Source organism: Triticum urartu, chromosome 5A (genome assembly GCF_056163025.1).
Source record: "Triticum urartu cultivar PI428250 chromosome 5A, HENAU_Tu73, whole genome shotgun sequence".
Taxonomy (NCBI): Eukaryota; Viridiplantae; Streptophyta; class Magnoliopsida; order Poales; family Poaceae; genus Triticum; species Triticum urartu.
Window position 1 is genome coordinate 483,280,209 of NC_141877.1, and position 17,179 is coordinate 483,297,387.

Genomic DNA, 17,179 nt, shown 5'->3' on the forward strand with positions numbered 1-17,179 from the left:
GTTGCTGCCACAAAACGCATGACACATTAGTTGCAGTACAAGCTATGGATCAGAAGTAGTTGGTTACACTAATCATGAAATATCAGTGGGAATCCGAAAAATTTTCTTCATCACCCGGAATCATGCGGTTCAACCCAACAGAACACAATGATCAATAAGGTTCATAACCAATGAAGGAATGCATGTACAGTCAGTCTAAAGCAGTAAAAATGTGCAAATGTACTTCAGGAGATGGCGTGACCCGTCGATTTTCTTCATCACCCAGGTAATGCACATCTCATCAGCCAGCAGAACACAAAAAAGAGGATACGAAAATTACTGCTAAGAGGTTTGCAAAAAATCAAAGGAAAGTATTTGCTCAATAATAAAGGAGTACTCCCTCTGTAAACTAATATAAGAGTGTTTAGATCACTAGTTTAGTATTCTAAACACTCTTATATTAGTTTACGGAGGGAGTACATATGTAGTCCAAGAGATGGCATGATCCGTCAGAAGTATCTGGTTGTAATAATCATGAAAATCAGTGGGAATCCGAACAATTTTCTTCATCACCCAGATCATGCACATCTCAGCCAGCAGAACATCACAAGTAACATATGTAAAACAATGATTCTGAGCATGAGGAAACAATGATTCTGAGCATGAGGAAACAATGATTCTATTAGAGTACCAGCAAATTAGACTAAACTTTCATGGAATGATTAGTATAACTAGACCCATTTTAGTTTAGCATTACATAAAAGACTAGTAGCAGTCGCACAAGCAACTATTGAGCACTGAAGAAACAGGACAGGGAAACAACATACCCTGATGGTGCCCAGGCTGCAGCCTCAGAACCCTGCAAAACCACAAGCGACGTTAACATCAAACACACATATAAGACGCACCATGTTATGAAATGGACATATAAGACACACATATAAGACGTTAACATCAAATTCACAGTTTAGAAAATTAGTATCTTCTTTGCAAAGGTGAAATGAGATGACTGAACTTGATTTGGCTTTTTAGCTTCCATAATTTCTACTAGCAGCAGATGTTATGAAATGGACTTACTGAATTATCTGAATCAAGGAAAGAAATTTGCAACTAGCTTCAGACCATCTATTACACAGACTGAGAAATCTATTTCCATCCAACTACTTTTACTTTTCTACAAGACTACAACAGTTTTAGACAACTCCAAAGTCCTAAATTTGTTCACAGGTTATTCAACACAAGTAAATTTGTTCACAGGTTATCTACAAGATTAGAACAGTTTCAGACACCTCACACTAACAGTTTCAGATTTCAACAGATTCAGACAACTGTTTTTCAGACTTGGAACAATTTCAGTAAACTGTTCTTCAGACCACAATAGTTTCAGTAAACTATAGCAAAGTCTGAATGTCGTGGAAAAAAAATGATTTCACTAACCAAGGGTCCCGGTCAGGAAGACGACGATCTCGAGGGTCCCGCCATAGCCACCGTCAGGCAGGTCGACGACGAGCGGGGTGAGCTGAGCTCGCTAAGCAGGTCGACTACTACTACAGAAAATATGCCCTCGCTAAGCTGAGATCTCAATCAACAGAGGCAAGAAGTCGACCAAACCAAACCAACCAGGGCGTTGTTCTTGACGCTGAGCATGAGAATGGAGAGGGGCCCCGTGCTGAACTCCTCCTCCTCCTTCTTCCCCTGCTGCCAACAAAACAAAGACAGAACCAATGACCGTGTCAGTAAGCTGCTGTGGCGGATGAGAACACCGTCGAGGGTGAAGAGGGGCGGAGGAAAGCAGCAGTGCTAATCTAGTTCGAAGAACAATGCCAGCAACTCAACATGGCCTCCTACTTTTTGGTAGGCAAAGGATGGTAAGCAATGATGCAGAGAATGGCCAGGTAATTAAGGGGCAACGTGATTGTGCCCAGCAGCAGTAGATGGTGGTCTACTGTTTGTTTGACAGCATTATTAATAGGTGTTTCGTGCTGTCTTCTCAGGCAACAACAGTCAGATACAAGTACACCTAGCAACAGAGCTGCCAAGGACGGATGGACAATGCATATCATCTGTCAAGAAAGATCTACCCACCTAACTGAAAATTGGACAGTAGTATGTGACTGGAATGAAAGGAGAAAGAAGGAATTCCAGGTCCTTTTTCTGGAAACAAAATAATTTACCAAACGCATGCATACACGGGCCAGGGAAGAAAATGATGCAGTGAATTAGTCTGACAGATAGAGAGAAAGAACAGGGAAGGGGATTGTACTACTCACCGGGACGTCCTCTTGGAAGACGCCGTAGCTGTGGGGCGCCTCCATGGCGAACTCCATGTTGTTCCTCGGAGCATCAAACCCTGCAATTGAGCCCAATGAGAATCGGTTAAACTTGCTGCAACACACTGGACTTGGATCATTCTAAAAAACCCAGCGGAAGCTACTAATCGAGCGAGAAGAGGGGCTCACCGGTGTGCCCTTGCTTGGCGGCGACGTGGAAGGCATCGAGGTCGAGGCGGGAGCGGAGCTTGGCGGCCTCGAGGTCGTAGAGCGGGAGGAGGAGGCGCACGGCCTCGGCGTCCGCCGGGACGTAGAGCGCGGACTCCTCGGCGCCGGCCAGGAGGCGGCGCACGGCCTCGGCGTCCGCGGATCGGAGGGCCGCGAAGAGCGCCTGGTGGGAGAGCGGCGGGAGATCCATCGTCGGGCGGGAGGCCAACCGGAGAGCCGGCGCGGAGCTGACCAAACGGAACCCTAGCGCGTCGGCCGACCTTCTCGACTCGATCTAGGGCATAGGGTAGGGAAAGATGGTGAGGGGAGGGAGGGACGAGGTTGGCGGTGGTGGTGAGGAGGGCTGCGAGGTCGGCGGTGGGTGGGAGCGGCGGGGAGAGAACTAGATCAGGGAAAGGAGGCTGGGGAGAGGACTGGATCGAGGGAGGAGGTGGCGACAGCTGCGAGGAGAGGAGGGGTGCGATGGGGGGAGTCGATGGGATCCAGAGCTCGGTCGCCATGGCTGCGCCGCGGGCTAGAGTTTCGGGCGCTTGGGAGACATGGGGATTCGGGCTCCTCGCCGTCGACGACCATGGTGCGGGGGCGGCGGCAGCTAGGGTTTGGCGAGCGGGTGCGGGTGCGGGAGAGTGGGGGCGTGGGGGCTAGGGTTGGAACGATGGGGAGTTGGGGCTGCGTGGGTGAGGGGGGTGAGAGGGCTACGTGGGTGAGAGGGTGAGGGGATGAGGTCCGCCGTTGGATCCCGGATGCATGATCCGCGTGATATGCCTATAGACCAATCAGAATGCAACAAACAATTTGAAGACTTTATGACCTTTTAAATAGGTCATGAAAAAATCATTTTCCATTTTTTAGTGCTCAAAATGAGTTTTTTTTGCAAAAGACGTACCAAATATTTGTTCACATGATATTCTTTATATTCTTTATATTTGTTCAAAATGAGTTCTTTATACTCTGCAAAAGTTTAAATCTTGGAATATTAAACAGTATCGACAAAGGGATTTTTTATATTCTTTGCACAAAAAATCATTTTCCATTTTTCGAGTGCCCCAAATGAGGTTTTTTTGTGAAGGACCTACCAAATAATTGTTGCAAAATTGGACCAAATCAATTTTATAAAATACTAGGACATATATAATGCACAATTGACAAAATGGTTGGGTGAAAAAAGTTTTGATCCACCTCTGGTGAAAAAGACAAATTGTCGTCGATTCAGGTGGAAACGGGTCAAATTTGAACTGTAGCTGCCTCATAGTTTGCTCTTTATTTTTTCCAAAAATCATTTCTAGGTAAATAAGTATCTATTTAATCATAGAAACACCAAAAAAATTCCAAGATTCAACCACTAGCTAGGAACGGTGAAGTCCGCCGTTTTGACCGCATTTTGAAACGGGCATAAAAAATTCAAAAAAAAATCAAAAAATTGGAAAACCTTCGCATTGTGTCATTATATGTGACCAAGTTTTCAGGAAAAATAATAAACTTGTAATATGGTAATTATTTTAAAAAAGTGTTCTCAGAAATGAGCTATCATGCGTGAAGATTCATGGCTTTCAAGCCAAATGATCAATCTTATGGCCACATTCATGGCATAGTTTGTTCAAATGATCTCATATTGTGCACGAGGGTGCATCTTGGAATTCCAAACAATGTTGCCTAAGGAAGTTTTCATTTTCTTTGCACGGAAAATTCATTTTTCATTTTCCGAGTGCCCAAAAGGAGGGTTTTTTGTGAAGGACCAACCAAATAATTGTTGCAAAATTGGACCAAATCATTTTTATAAAATACTAGGCCATATATAATGCACAATTGACAAAATGGTTGGGTGAAAAAAGTTTTTATCTACCTCTGGTGAAAAAGACAAATTGCCGTCGATTTAGATGGAAACGGGTCAAATTTGAACGGTAGCTGCCTCATAGTTTGCTCTTTATTTTTCCCAAAAATCATTTCTTGGTACATAAGTATATATTTAATCATAGAAACACCAAAAAAGTTCCAAGATTCAACCACTAGCTAGGAACGGTCAAGCCCGCCGTTTTGACCGCATTTTGAAACGGGCATAAGAAATTCAAAAAAAATCAAAAAATTGGAAAACCTTCGCATTGTGTCATTATATGTGACCAAGTTTTCAGGAAAAATAATAAACTTGTAATACGGTAATTATTTTAAAAAAGTGTTCTCAGAAATGAGCTATCATGCGTGAAGATTCATGGCTTTCAAGCCAAATGATCAATCTTATGGCCACATGCATGGCATAGTTTGTTCAAATGATCTCATATTGTGCACGAGGGTGCATCTTGGAATTCCAAACAATGTTTCCTAAGGAAGTTTTCATTTTCTTTGCACGGAAAATTCATTTTTCATTTTCCGAGTGCCCAAAAGGAGGGTTTTTTGTGAAGGACCTACCAAATAATTGTTGCAAAATTGGACCAAATCATTTTTATAAAATACTAGGCCATATATAATGCACAATTGATAAAATGGTTGGGTGAAAAAAGTTTTGATCTACCTCTAGTGAAAAAGACAAATTGCTATCGATTTAGATGGAAACGGGTCAAATTTGAACTGTAGCTGCCTCATAGTTTGCTCTTTATTTTTTCCAAAAATCATTTCTAGGTACATAAGTATCTATTTAATAATAGAAACACCAAAAAAATTCCAAGATTCAACCACTAGCTAGGAACGGTCAAGCCCGCCGTTTTGACCGCATTTTGAAACGGGCATAAGAAATTCAAAAAAAATCAAAAAATTGGAAAACCTTCGCATTGTGTCATTATATGTGACCAAGTTTGCAGGGAAAATAATAAACTTGTAATACGGTAATTATTTTAAAAAAATGTTCTCAGAAATGAGCTATCATGCGTGAAGATTCATGGCTTTCAAGCCAAATGATCAATCTTATGGCCACATTCATGGCATAGTTTGTTCAAATGATCTCATATTGTGCACGAGGGTGCATCTTGGAATTCCAAACAATGTTGCCTAAGGAAGTTTTCATTTTCTTTGCACGGAAAAACCATTTTCCATTTTCTGAGTGCCTAAAATGAGTTTTTTTTGTGAAGGACCTACCATATATTTGTTGCAAAATTGGACCTAATCAATTTTATAAAATACTAGGCCATATTTAATGCACAATTGACAAAATGGTTGGGTGTCAAAATTTTTGATCCACCTCTGGTGAAAAAGACAAATTCCCGTTGATTCAGCTGGAAGCGGGTCAAATTTGAACTGCAGCTGCCTCATAGTTTGCTCTTTATTTTTTCCAAAAATCATTTCTAGGTAAATAAGTATCTATTTAATCATAAATACATGGTTTGATGGCGAGACATCGAGGTTTGGACAGTGGCCGAGGGCCCCAACTCTAGAGCGCGTAAGCTCACATGCCCGCCGCGTGGTCACCGCGTGACCGTGGCGTTGCCATGTGTTATGTGCGGCCTAGGCATGTCTAGTGGGTTGGGCACTCCCCAGGTAGGTGCTAGGAAGAAAATCACAACATAAGATTCTCACGAGGAGACCGATCGATGCTCAAACATGAATAAGCAGCCAAGTGTTTGATTTGCGGTACGGGAAATGCACATGGCCAATGGGCGTGAGTTTTGGCCGAGGATGATCATCTACTAAGGAGAATGTATTCACAAATTTTCACCTCAAAGGAGGAGCCTAGGTGGTACTTGCTTTGCAAAGTACCACACTGGACAAAAATATGAATGTTGAAGCTGGGCTCAAAATAATGAATGGATTGAGCTGAAATTTGGTGGAGGATGGTTATTTGGGCATAGGAAAGCATTGTAGAAAATTGATATCATTTTGACATGCCAAAGTAGTACTTCCTTCACAATGCTCTTCTATGGACAAAAACTTGGGAAAACTAGTGAGAGAGATTGGATGAATGAAATAAGCTAAAAATTGGTGTAGGTAAGTTACATAGGTATGGTCATGCGCTGGTAAATTTTCAGATCATTTGGGTAAGCCTAGCTAGTACTTACTTCACAAAGCTTCTCTCGAGGTAGAAACTTTGGAAATTTCCTGAGAAAGATTTACTAGGAAAATTGAGCTGAATATTATCATGTGGCAATGATTTGGGTATGGAAGAGTGTCCAAAAAGTTTGAGGGTAATAGGAGGGGTCTATATAACACTTGCTTTGCAATGTGCCAATTTGGCCATAAAATATAAATTGAACCTGGGCTCACATAGATGATTTGACTGAGCTACAATTTGGAGGAGGGTGATAATTTGGGCATATGAAGGAACTGTATAAATTTCATGTCATTTAGAGATATAAAAAAGGTACTTCCTTCACAATGCTTCTAGGTGGACAAAAACTTTGGAAATTTGCCGAGGAAGATTTGCTAGGCAAATGGAGCTGAATTTTGTCATGCAGTAATGATTTGGATAGGAAAGAGTGCCCAAAAATTCCGAGGGCAATCAAGAATATAAAAATAGCACTTCCTTCATAAAGTGTTGTTGTGAACAGAATAGGAAAATGAATATTGTTGAATTAGTTTTGAACTAGGCAAGGAAGGATTTTTACATATTTGATGAAGATATGCCCCAAAGAATTTATGAGATTTTTGTGGGAATTTTGGGAATGATAGAAATATAGGTTGCTTCACAACCTAGGGCAAAAACTGCCACATGGACATGACACATAGGCAAAACTGATGAGATGGCGCCTAGTCATCACAACCCACCACAATCTACAAGGCTATGACCATCTATATTGGTCATTAACAACTAGAAATAAGGCAGCGGACTAGCACTATTTGCTTTGTGACCATTTCGTGTAAGGAAATTACGACCTTTCTGACCAAAATGGTCGCAATGGTTTAGGGTTTGGAGCCCCCTGAACAGCTTTTGACCAATTGGTCTAAAATGGTCATAACAATTCTTCGAGGGTCACTGACAGAAGGTCATAAGTTGACATATTTCTTGTAGTACCGGAACCCCCCGGGGAAGTAATGGGCCTTATTGGGCCTGAGGGGAGAGAGGGCAGCAGCCCAGGAGGTGGCGCGCCCCCCTCATGGGGAGTCCGAATAGGACTAGGAGGGGGGGGGGGCACGGCCCCCCTTTCCCTCTCCCTCTCCCTCTCTTTCCTTTCCCCTCCCTATTCCTAGTTGGACTAGGAAAGGGGAGTCCTACTCCCACTAGGAGAAGGACTCCCCCCTCTCCTTGGCGCACCCAAGGGCCGGCCGGCCTCCCCCTTGCTCCTTTATATACGGGGGTAGGGGGGCACCCTAGAACACACAAGTTGATCTTCGTGATCGTTCCTTAGCCGTGTGCGGTGCCCCCTCCATGATATTACACCTCGATCATATTGTAGCGGTGCTTAGGCGAAGCCCTGCGACGGTTAAACATCAAGATCGTCACCACGCCGTCGTGCTGACGAAACTCCTCCCCGAAGCTTTGCTGGATCGGAGCCCGGGGTGCGTCATCGAGCTGTACGTGTGTCAAGAACTCGGAGGTGCCGGAGTAACGGTGCTTGGATCGGTTGGACCGGGAAGACGTACGACTACTTCCTCTACGTTGCGTCAACGCTTCCGCTCCGGTCTATGAGGGTACGTAGACAACACTCTCCCCTCTCGTTGCTATGCATCACCATGATCTTGCGTGTGCGTAGGATTTTTTTTTTTGAAATTACTGCGTTCCCCAATAGTTTACCTACTATTATTTATAATATTTTTATGCATAATAATGCTTTTGGAGTAATTCTAATGCCTTTTGTCTCATATATGCAAGGTTCACACAAAGAGGGAGAATTCCGGCAGCTGGAAATCTGGACCTAAAAAAGCTACGTCAGGCTACCTATTCTGCACAACTCCAAATGAGCTGAAACTTCACGAGGAATTTTTATGGAATAAATAAGAAATACTGGAGCAAATAACTACCAGAGGGGGGCCACCTGGTGAGCACAAGACACCAGAGCGCGCCAGGCCCCCCAGGCGCGCCCTGGTGGGTTGTGCTCAACTCAGCCCACCTCCGGTGCCCCTCTTCTGGTATATAAGTCATTTTGACCTAGAAAAAATAAGGAGAGGACTTTTGGGATGGAGCGCCGCCGTCTCGAGGCGGAACTTGGGCAGGAGCACTTTTGCCCTTCGGCGGAGCGATTTCGCCGGGGGAACTTCCCTCCCGGAGGGGGAAATCATCATCGTCATCACCACCACCAACTCTCCCATCTTGGGGAGGGCAATCTCCATCAACATCTTCACCGGCACCATCTCCTCTCAAATCCTAGTTCATCTCTTGTGTTCGATCTTTGTACTAGAACTATAGATTGGTACTTGTAGGTGACTAGTAGTGTTGATTACATCTTGTAGTTGATTACTATATGGTTTATTTGGTGGAAGATTATATGTTCAAATCCAATATGCTATTTAATACCCCTCTGATCATGAACACATTTATCACTTGTGAGTAGTTACTTTTGTTCTTGAGGTCACGGGAGAAATCTTGTTGCAAGTAATCATGTGAATTTTATATGTGTTCGATATTTTGATGGTATGTATGTTGTGATTCCCTTAGTGGTGTCATGTGAACGTCGACTACATGACACCTCACCATATTTGTGCCTAAGGGAATGCATTGTGGAGTAGTTATTAGATGATGGGTTGCTAGAGTGACAGAAGCTTAAACCCTATTTTATGTGCTACTTCGTAAGGGACCGATTTGGATCCAAAAGTTTAATGCTATGGTTAGAATTTATTCTTAATACTTTTATCGTAGTTGCGGATGCTTGCAAGGGGGTTAATCATAAGTAGGAGGTTTGTTCAAGTAAGAACAACACCTAAGCATCGATCCACCCACATATCAAATTATCAAAGTAACGAACACAAATCAAACCAACATGATGAAAGTGACTAGATGAAATTCCCATGTACCCTCAGGAACGCTTTGCTTATTATAAGAGACCGTTGTGGCCTGTCCTTTTCCTCAAAAGGATTGGGCTACCTTTGTGGATTATTTAAGCTTGCAGGTTTACCCAGAGACGAAGCTAAGAAGAAGGTTTTCCCTTTATCTTTGTAGGGAAAAGCATTGGCATGGTATAGGCTATGCGATGATATTGGATCTTGGAATTGGAATCGATTGAAATTGGAGTTTCACCAAAAAAAATCCTATACATCTAGTTCATCGTGAACAAAATTATATATATTATTTTTGTCCTCGTGAAGGAGAAAGTATCGCTCTAGCTTGGGGGGAGGCTTAAGTCAATGTGATATTCATGCCCCAACCATGAGCTCTCAAGAGAAATTATTATTCAGAATTTTTATGCCCGGCTTTCTCATAATGATCGATCCATGCTCGATACTTCTTGTACTGGTTCCTTTATGAAGAATACTATTGAATTCCGGTGGGATCTTTTGAAAGAATTAAACGCAACTCTGAAGATTGGGAACTCGACGAAGGTAAAGAGTCAGGTATTAAGCTTAAGTTTGATTGTGTTAAATCTTTTATGAATACCGATGCTTTTCAAAAGTTTAGCACTAAATATGGACTTGACTCTGAGATAGTAGCTTCCTTTTGTGAATCTTTTGCTACTCATGTTGATCTCCCTAAAGAGAAGTGGTTTAAATATCATCCCCCTATTAAAGAAGAAATTAAAGAACCGGTAATATCTAAGGATGAAACTATTATTTATAATGTTGATCCAGTTGTTCCTACTGCTTATATTGAAAAACCACCTTTCCCTGTTAGGATGAAGGAACATGCTAAAGTCTCAACTGTGGTCAACAAAAGTTATATTAGAACTTCCAAACCTGCTGAACAAATCAAGGTAGAACCTAGTGTTGCTATGGTTAAGGATCTCTTGGTCGATAATATTGATGGGCATGTTATTTACTTCGTTGGTGAAGCTGCTAGCATTGCCAAACCTGATGGAAAAGATAAACATAGACCCGTTGTTGGCATGCCTATTGTCTCAGTTAAAATATGAGATCACTGTTATCATGGTTTATGCGACATAGGTGCTAGCGTGAGTGCTATTCCTTTTACTTTATATCAAGAAATTATGAATGACATAGCACCCACTAAGATAGAAGACATAGATGTTACTATTAAACTTGCTAATAGAGACACCATCACACCTCTTGGGATCATTAGAGATGTTGAAGTCTTGTGTGGGAAAATAAAATACCCTACTGATTTCCTTGTTCTTGGTTTCCCACAAGATGACTTTTGTCCCATTATCTTTGGTAGACCTTTCTTGAACACCATTAATGCTAAAATAGATTGTGAGAAACAAACTATCGATTTTAGTTTTGGTGATGAGTCTCATGAGTTTATTTTTTTCAAGTTTAGTAGAAAGCATCATAAAAAAGAATTGCCTAGTAAGGATGAAATTATTGGTCTTGCTTCTATTGTTGTACCTCCTGCTAATCCACTAGAACAATATCTGCTAGACCATGAAAATGATTTGCATATGCACGAAAGAAATGAAATAGATAGAATCTTGTTCGAACAACAACCTCTTCTTAAGCACAATTTGCCTATTGAAACTCTAGGAGGTCCTCCTCCACCTAAAGGTGATCCTGTGTTTGAATTAAAACAGTTACCTGACACTCTGAAATATGCTTATCTTGATGAGAAGAAGATATATCATGTTATTATTAGTGCTAACCTTTCAGAACATGAAGAAGAAAGATTATTGAAAGTTCTAAGGAAGCACCGAGCTGCTATTGCATACACTCTTGATGATCTTAAGGGCATCAGTCCCACTCTATGTCAGCACAAGATTAATATGGAACCTGATGCTAAACCCATTGTTGATCACCAACGTTGGTTAAATTCGAAGATGAAAGAAGTGGTAAGAATGGAAATATTACAACTTCTGGAAGCAGGTATAATCTATCCTATAGCTGATAGTAGATGGGTAAGCCCTGTTCATTGTGTCCCTAAGAAAGGAGGTATTACTGTTGTTCCTAATGATAAGAATGAACTTATTCCACAAAGAATTGTTACAGGCTATAGAATGGTAATTGATTTTAGAAAATTAAACAAAGCAATAGAAAAGATCATTACCCTCTGCCTTTTATTGATCAAATGCCAGAAAGATTATCTAACCACACACATTTTTGCTTCCTTGATGGATATTCTGATTTTTCACAAATACCTGTTTCTCAACCTGATCAAGAAAAGACCACTTTTACTTGTCCTTTTGGAACTTATGCTTATAGACGTATGCCTTTTGGTTTATGCAATGCACCTGCTACCTTTCAAAGATGTATGACTGCTATATTCTTTGATTTTTGTGAAAAGATTGTTGAGGTTTTCATTGATGACTTTTCTGTTTATGGGAAGTCTTTTGATGATTATTTAAGAAATCTTGATCGAGTTTTGCAGAGATGTGAGCAAACAAATCTTGTCTTGAATTGGGAGAAGTGCCACTTTATGGTTAATGAAGGTATTTTTTGGGTCATAAAATTTCTAAAAGAGGTATTGAGGTGGAAAAAGCTAAGGTTGATGCAATTGAGAAAACGCCATGTCCTAAAGATATCAAAGGTATGCGTAGTTTCCTTTGCCATACTGGTTTCTATAGGAAATTTATCAAAGACTTTTCTAAAATTTCTAGGCCTCTTACAAATCTTTTGCAAAAGGATATTCATTTTGTTTTTTATGATGATTGTTTAGAAGCCTTCGAAACACTAAAGAAGACCTTAATTTCTGCACCTATTGTTCAATCACCTGATTGGAACTTGACTTTTGAAATTATGTGTGATGCTAGTGATTATATTGTTGGTGCTGTTCTAGGACAAAGAGTTGATAAGAAACTGAGCGTTATTCGCTACGCAAGTAAAACTCTAGACAATGCACAAAGAAATTATGCTACTACTGAAAAAGAATTTCTAGCAGTTGTGTTTGCTTGTGATAAATTTAGATCCTATATTGTAGATTCGAAAGTAATTGTTCAAACTGATCGTGCTGCAATAAAGTATCTTATGGAAAAGAAAGACGCCAAACCTAGGCTTATTCGATGGGTTCTCTTGCTACAAGAATTTGATTTGCATATCACTGATAGAAAAGGAGCGGAGAACCCCGTGGCTGATAACTTGTCTAGGCTTGAAAATATTCTTGATGACCCACAACCTATTAATGATAGCTTTCCTGATGAGCAGTTAGCTACAATAAATGTTTCTCATAACACTCCTTGGTATGCTGACTATGCTAATTACATTGTTACTAAATATTTACCACCTATCTTTACATACCAACAAAAGAAATAATTCTTCTATGATTTAAGACATTACTTTTGGGATGACCCACATCTTTATAAAGAAGGAGTAGATGGTATTATTAGACGTTGTGTACCTGAGCATGAACAGGGACAAATCCTACAGAAATGTCACTCCGAAGCTTATGGAGGACATCATGCGGGAGACAAAACTGCTCACAAGGTATTGCAATATGGGTTTTATTGGCCTACTCTCTTCAGGGATGCTCGTAAGTTCGTCTTATCTTGTGATGAATGTCAAAGAATAGGTAATATCGGTAAGCGTCAAGAAATGCCTATGAATTATTCGCTTGCTGTTGAACCATTTGATGTTTGGGGATTTGATTATATGGGACCTTTTCCTTCTTCTAATGGGTATACACATATTTTGGTTGCTGTTGATTATGTTACTAAGTGGGTAGAAGCTATTCCAACTAGTAGTGCTGATCACAACACCTCTATTAAAATGCTTAAATAAGTTATTTTCCCAAGGTTTGGAGTCCCTAGATATTTAATGACTGATGGTGGTTCACACTTTATTCATGGTGCTTTCCGTAAAATGCTTGCCAAGTATGATGTTAACCATAGAATTGCATCACCCTATCATCCTTAGTCTAGTGGTCAAGTTGAACTTAGCAATAGAGAAATAAAATTAATTTTACAAAAGACTGTGAATAGGTCCTGCACTTTGGGCTTATAGAACAACATATAAAAATCCTATGGGTATGTCTCCTTATAAAATGGTTTATGGAAAAGCTTGTCATTTGCCTCTTGAGTTAGAACATAAAGCTTACTGGGCAATTAAAGAACTCAACTATGATTTCAAACTTGCTGGTGAGAAGAGCTTATTTTATATTAGCTCACTAGATGAATGGAGAACCCAAGGTTATGAAAATGCCGAGTTATTTAAAGAAAAAGTTAAAAGATGGCATGATAAAAGAATCCAAAAGCATGAGTTCAAAGTTGGAGAATATGTTCTTTTGTACAACTCTCGTCTCAGATTCTTTGTAGGAAAACTCCTCTCCAAATGGGAAGGACCCTATGTTATCGAGGAGGTTTATCGATCTGGAGCCATCAAAATAAATAATGACGAAGGTACTAACCCGAAGGTTGTTAATGGGCAACGAATAAAACATTATATTTCAGGTACGCCCATTAATGTTGAAAGAAATATTATCCAAACTATGACACCGGAATAACACATAAAAGAAACCCTCCGGAGCACTCCAGAATCGTGAAAAAAGGAGGTATGTGATATGGTAAGTAAACGGACTCCGAAAAATCTGCAAAAATATTTTCTGTCTGTTTTGGAATATAATTTTTTTTAGGAAAATAAGAAAAAACTAGGAAGGCACCCCTGGTGGGCACAAGACACCTCGGGTACCTTCCGGACTCCGTTTTCTTCCGTTTGCTTGTTTCCCAAGATAAAAAAAATCTTTATATACCCCCCGAACCTATTGACATCCGTATCGCGGAGAAATCTCCTGTGTTCTTTTCCTTGCTGTTTTCTGACAGATCTAATCCACCATGGCCGCTTCAAGCTCCTCCAAGGACAAGTTCTTCAAGAACGTCATCAACCCATATTTGCGGGAGGTGATGCAACACTCTCAAGCTATCCAGATGCGTGAGGGGGTGCTCCACATCTGTGATGTGCAAGGCCCCAAGGGGACTGGATCCGTGGAGGCTAGGCTTGAAGCTAAGGAGCAGGAAGTCTTCCTGTGCAAGGGAATGGTGGAACGTGGACTCTATGCCAATCACCTCATGATCGCGTACTACACCCATGATCTCAAGGTGGATGGAAAGTCCATGAAGGACATCGTCTTTTCCTTCAATGAGAAAATTAGCTTCCTCCAGAGCCAGATCTACGACCTTCAAAACCAAGTCTTTGAATATGAGGCAAGGTTTAAAGGTATGAGTTTGGGTGCCAGTTGCAGGACCCGAGAGACTCACTCCTCCTCTTATGATGGTGAGTGTCGGTGTCAAAACCGGCGGATCTCGGGTAGGGGGTCCCGAACTGTGCGTCTAGGCGGATGGTTACAGGAGACAAGGGACACGATGTTTTTACCCAGGTTCGGGCCCTCTCGATGGAGGTAAAACCCTACTCCTGCTTGATTAATATTGATGATATGGGTAGTACAAGAGTAGATCTACCACGAGATCAGAGAGGCTAAACCCTAGAAGCTAGCCTATGGTATGATTGTTGTTCGTCCTACGGACTAAAACCCTCCGGTTTATATAGACACCGGAGAGGGCTAGGGTTACACAGAGTCAGTTACAATGGTAGGAGATCTACATATCCGTATCGCCAAGCTTGCCTTCCACGCCAAGGAAAGTCCCATCCAGACACGGGACGAAGTCTTCAATCTTGTATCTTCATAGTCCAGGAGTCCGGCCGAAGGTATAGTCCGGCTATCCGGACACCCCCTAATCCAAGACTCCCTCAGTAGCCCCCGAACCAGGCTTCAATGACGATGAGTCCGGCACGCAAATTTGTCTTCGGCATTGCAAGGCGGGTTCTTCTCCAGATTCCGTGTACCTGCTGAATAATGTCCGGCTTCTTGTGAATATTGCGCTCCTTGGCTTCCACGCCTAATAATGGCCATATTCCACGTGTCAAATGAATGCGAAAAGCCAGGGTGTTTTTTACATTTACCCCCCTAGCCGCACAAATGAGCTGCCTATAAAAAGATGAGGATTCAGATCCGAATCACACCATCTCCCCTTCGCGAGCATTCACCAGAGCGCATCCGACAGAGATCCATTCCATCATGGCCAGTCGATGCAACTCCTCCTCTCGCCCTCCCAGCCCTCAGCCTGGAGATTGGGAGAGATGTTCCGTCCCGCACAGCGAGCTAGTGACACTCCAAACCAAGGGATTTCTTCCCCCAGCCTACATGGTCCCGGTTCGAGCCGGGCTTGCCACCTATAATGGCGGAGAGCAAGCGAAGAGCGTCCCAAATCCCTCCAAAGGAGAGCGGGTATGCCTGGTCCCTTATTTGATAAGAGGGCTCGGATTTCTAATTCATCCGTTTCTCCGGGGGCTCCTGGAGTTCTACGGCCTCCAGTTGCACAACCTTACACCTGCCTCCATATTGCATATCGCGGGCTTCGTAGCTCTTTGCGAGCTGTTTTTGGGCTGCGAGGCTCATTTCGCGTTGTGGAAGAAGCTGTTCTGCCTTGTGCCCCGTTCTGAGAAGGGGTCAGTATATCAAGTGGGCGGAGCCGAAGTGTGGCGCATCGCCGGGACCGGATATCTATCCGGGACCCCAAAGAAGGCGTCCGAAGACTGGCCTTCGGAATGGTTTTATATAGAGGACGTCCCGCTGCCGGATCCTATTCGGATCGGCCTTCCTGAGTTCGACAGTGCTCCCCTGAAGAAACGCCTAAGCTGGCGTCCACGGAGCCCTCAGAAGGAAAGTGACAAGGACGTTCTTTACTTGATGGGCAGGATAAGGTTGTTAGCTCATTCCGGTCTGACCATGATCGGGGTCATGGCCGCATGCATTATGCGGGGGGTGCAGCCGCTTCAGTATAGAGGCCACCCCATGTGGGACTTCAACGGGGAGGACGACGCCACCCGCCATGGCCATAAGGGGCCGGAATCGGCTGCTGCTCTAATAAAGATCTTGTCCGCTTTGTACAAGGGAGAAGAGGAGGAATTTCTCTATGTCAACCCACAGGGTGGATTTTCTATGTACAATCCCTCAAGTTGGGTAAGTGGACACTTTTACTCGCCCATCTGTTTTAAATTCCCATCGTTAAGTATTCAGTCTAGCGATTTCAACGCAGGAGCTGCGCCAGGCTGTTAAGGAAATAAACAGCCCTCCTCCACAACCCGAGGATCTGGGATAGTCCCACAACCCGAGGATCTGGGACGATCCCTCAACCCGGCCTCCCAAGAGGATCCAGACTTATCTATGGAGCTAATTGATGGGGTGTTTCATCAATTGAGCAAGGACAACGCCTTGGTGGCCATTACAGCCGATTACCCAGGGCTACTCCCAGCCTCACAGGTAACTGAGACCGAAGTCCCAGCACTTTGAAAAGGGATCCGTCCTCGCGTGTTTTCGATCACCGTATAACAACCGTGTTTTGCAGGGGAGGTCCTTGAGGCGGGAGGCCGAGCCTGCGGCGACTAGCCAATGAGGGGCTGCAAGGCCCCGCAGGCTGAAAAGAAGTGCGGTCCGGACTGAGATGCCGACGCAAAGGTATAGCGCGCCATCTTATTCCCAGGTGTTAGTCCTTCAAGGCATATTAACGCTCGTGCTCTCTTCAGGACAAAGAGACCTCGTCGGACTATATCCGGAGAGGTTGCCAATCGCGCCTCCACCAGCCAGGCTCCAAAGCCTGGTCCGGAAGCGGAGGCGAACACGAGGCGCGCACCGGACGCTCCTCCGACAGAGGATGCGGACAGGCTGTCTGCCACCAATTCCGAGGTGGAGAGTGCCATGAACCACAGGCGTCGCCGGACAGTTCTTCGCGACGCTTGTTTCTCCCAAGAGG

General features: G+C 43.0%; 1 protein-coding gene and 2 pseudogenes across 1 annotated transcript; all 3 read right to left on the reverse strand.

Annotated features, from left to right (window-relative positions):
- Positions 1–44: 44 nt before the first annotated feature.
- On the reverse strand, positions 45–120 carry LOC125511788 (small nucleolar RNA R12; annotated as a pseudogene).
- A 363-nt stretch (positions 121–483) lies between these two features.
- LOC125511779 (small nucleolar RNA R12) lies at positions 484–558 on the reverse strand (annotated as a pseudogene).
- Positions 559–766: 208 nt separating this feature from the next.
- On the reverse strand, positions 767–2,667 carry LOC125507178 (uncharacterized). The gene is made up of 4 exons (XM_048671844.1): positions 2,439–2,667; positions 2,250–2,329; positions 1,600–1,677; positions 767–838 (listed from the first exon to the last, which is right to left on the reverse strand). Exons 1-4 carry the CDS (start codon positions 2,665–2,667, stop codon positions 767–769), a joined length of 459 nt encoding a protein of 152 aa, XP_048527801.1.
- Positions 2,668–17,179: the final 14,512 nt, after the last annotated feature.

Excerpts from the sequence above, each read along its gene's own strand:
- LOC125507178 (XM_048671844.1), bottom strand. The coding sequence starts at position 2,667 with ATGGATCTCCCGCCGCTCTCCCACCAGGCGCTCTTCGCGGCCCTCCGA. Across the intron at positions 2,330-2,438 it reads CGCCAAGCAAGGGCACACCG|GGTTTGATGCTCCGAGGAAC; the intron begins GTGAGCCCCTCT and ends GCTCAATTGCAG. Across the intron at positions 1,678-2,249 it reads TCTTCCAAGAGGACGTCCCG|CAGGGGAAGAAGGAGGAGGA; the intron begins GTGAGTAGTACA and ends TTTTGTTGGCAG.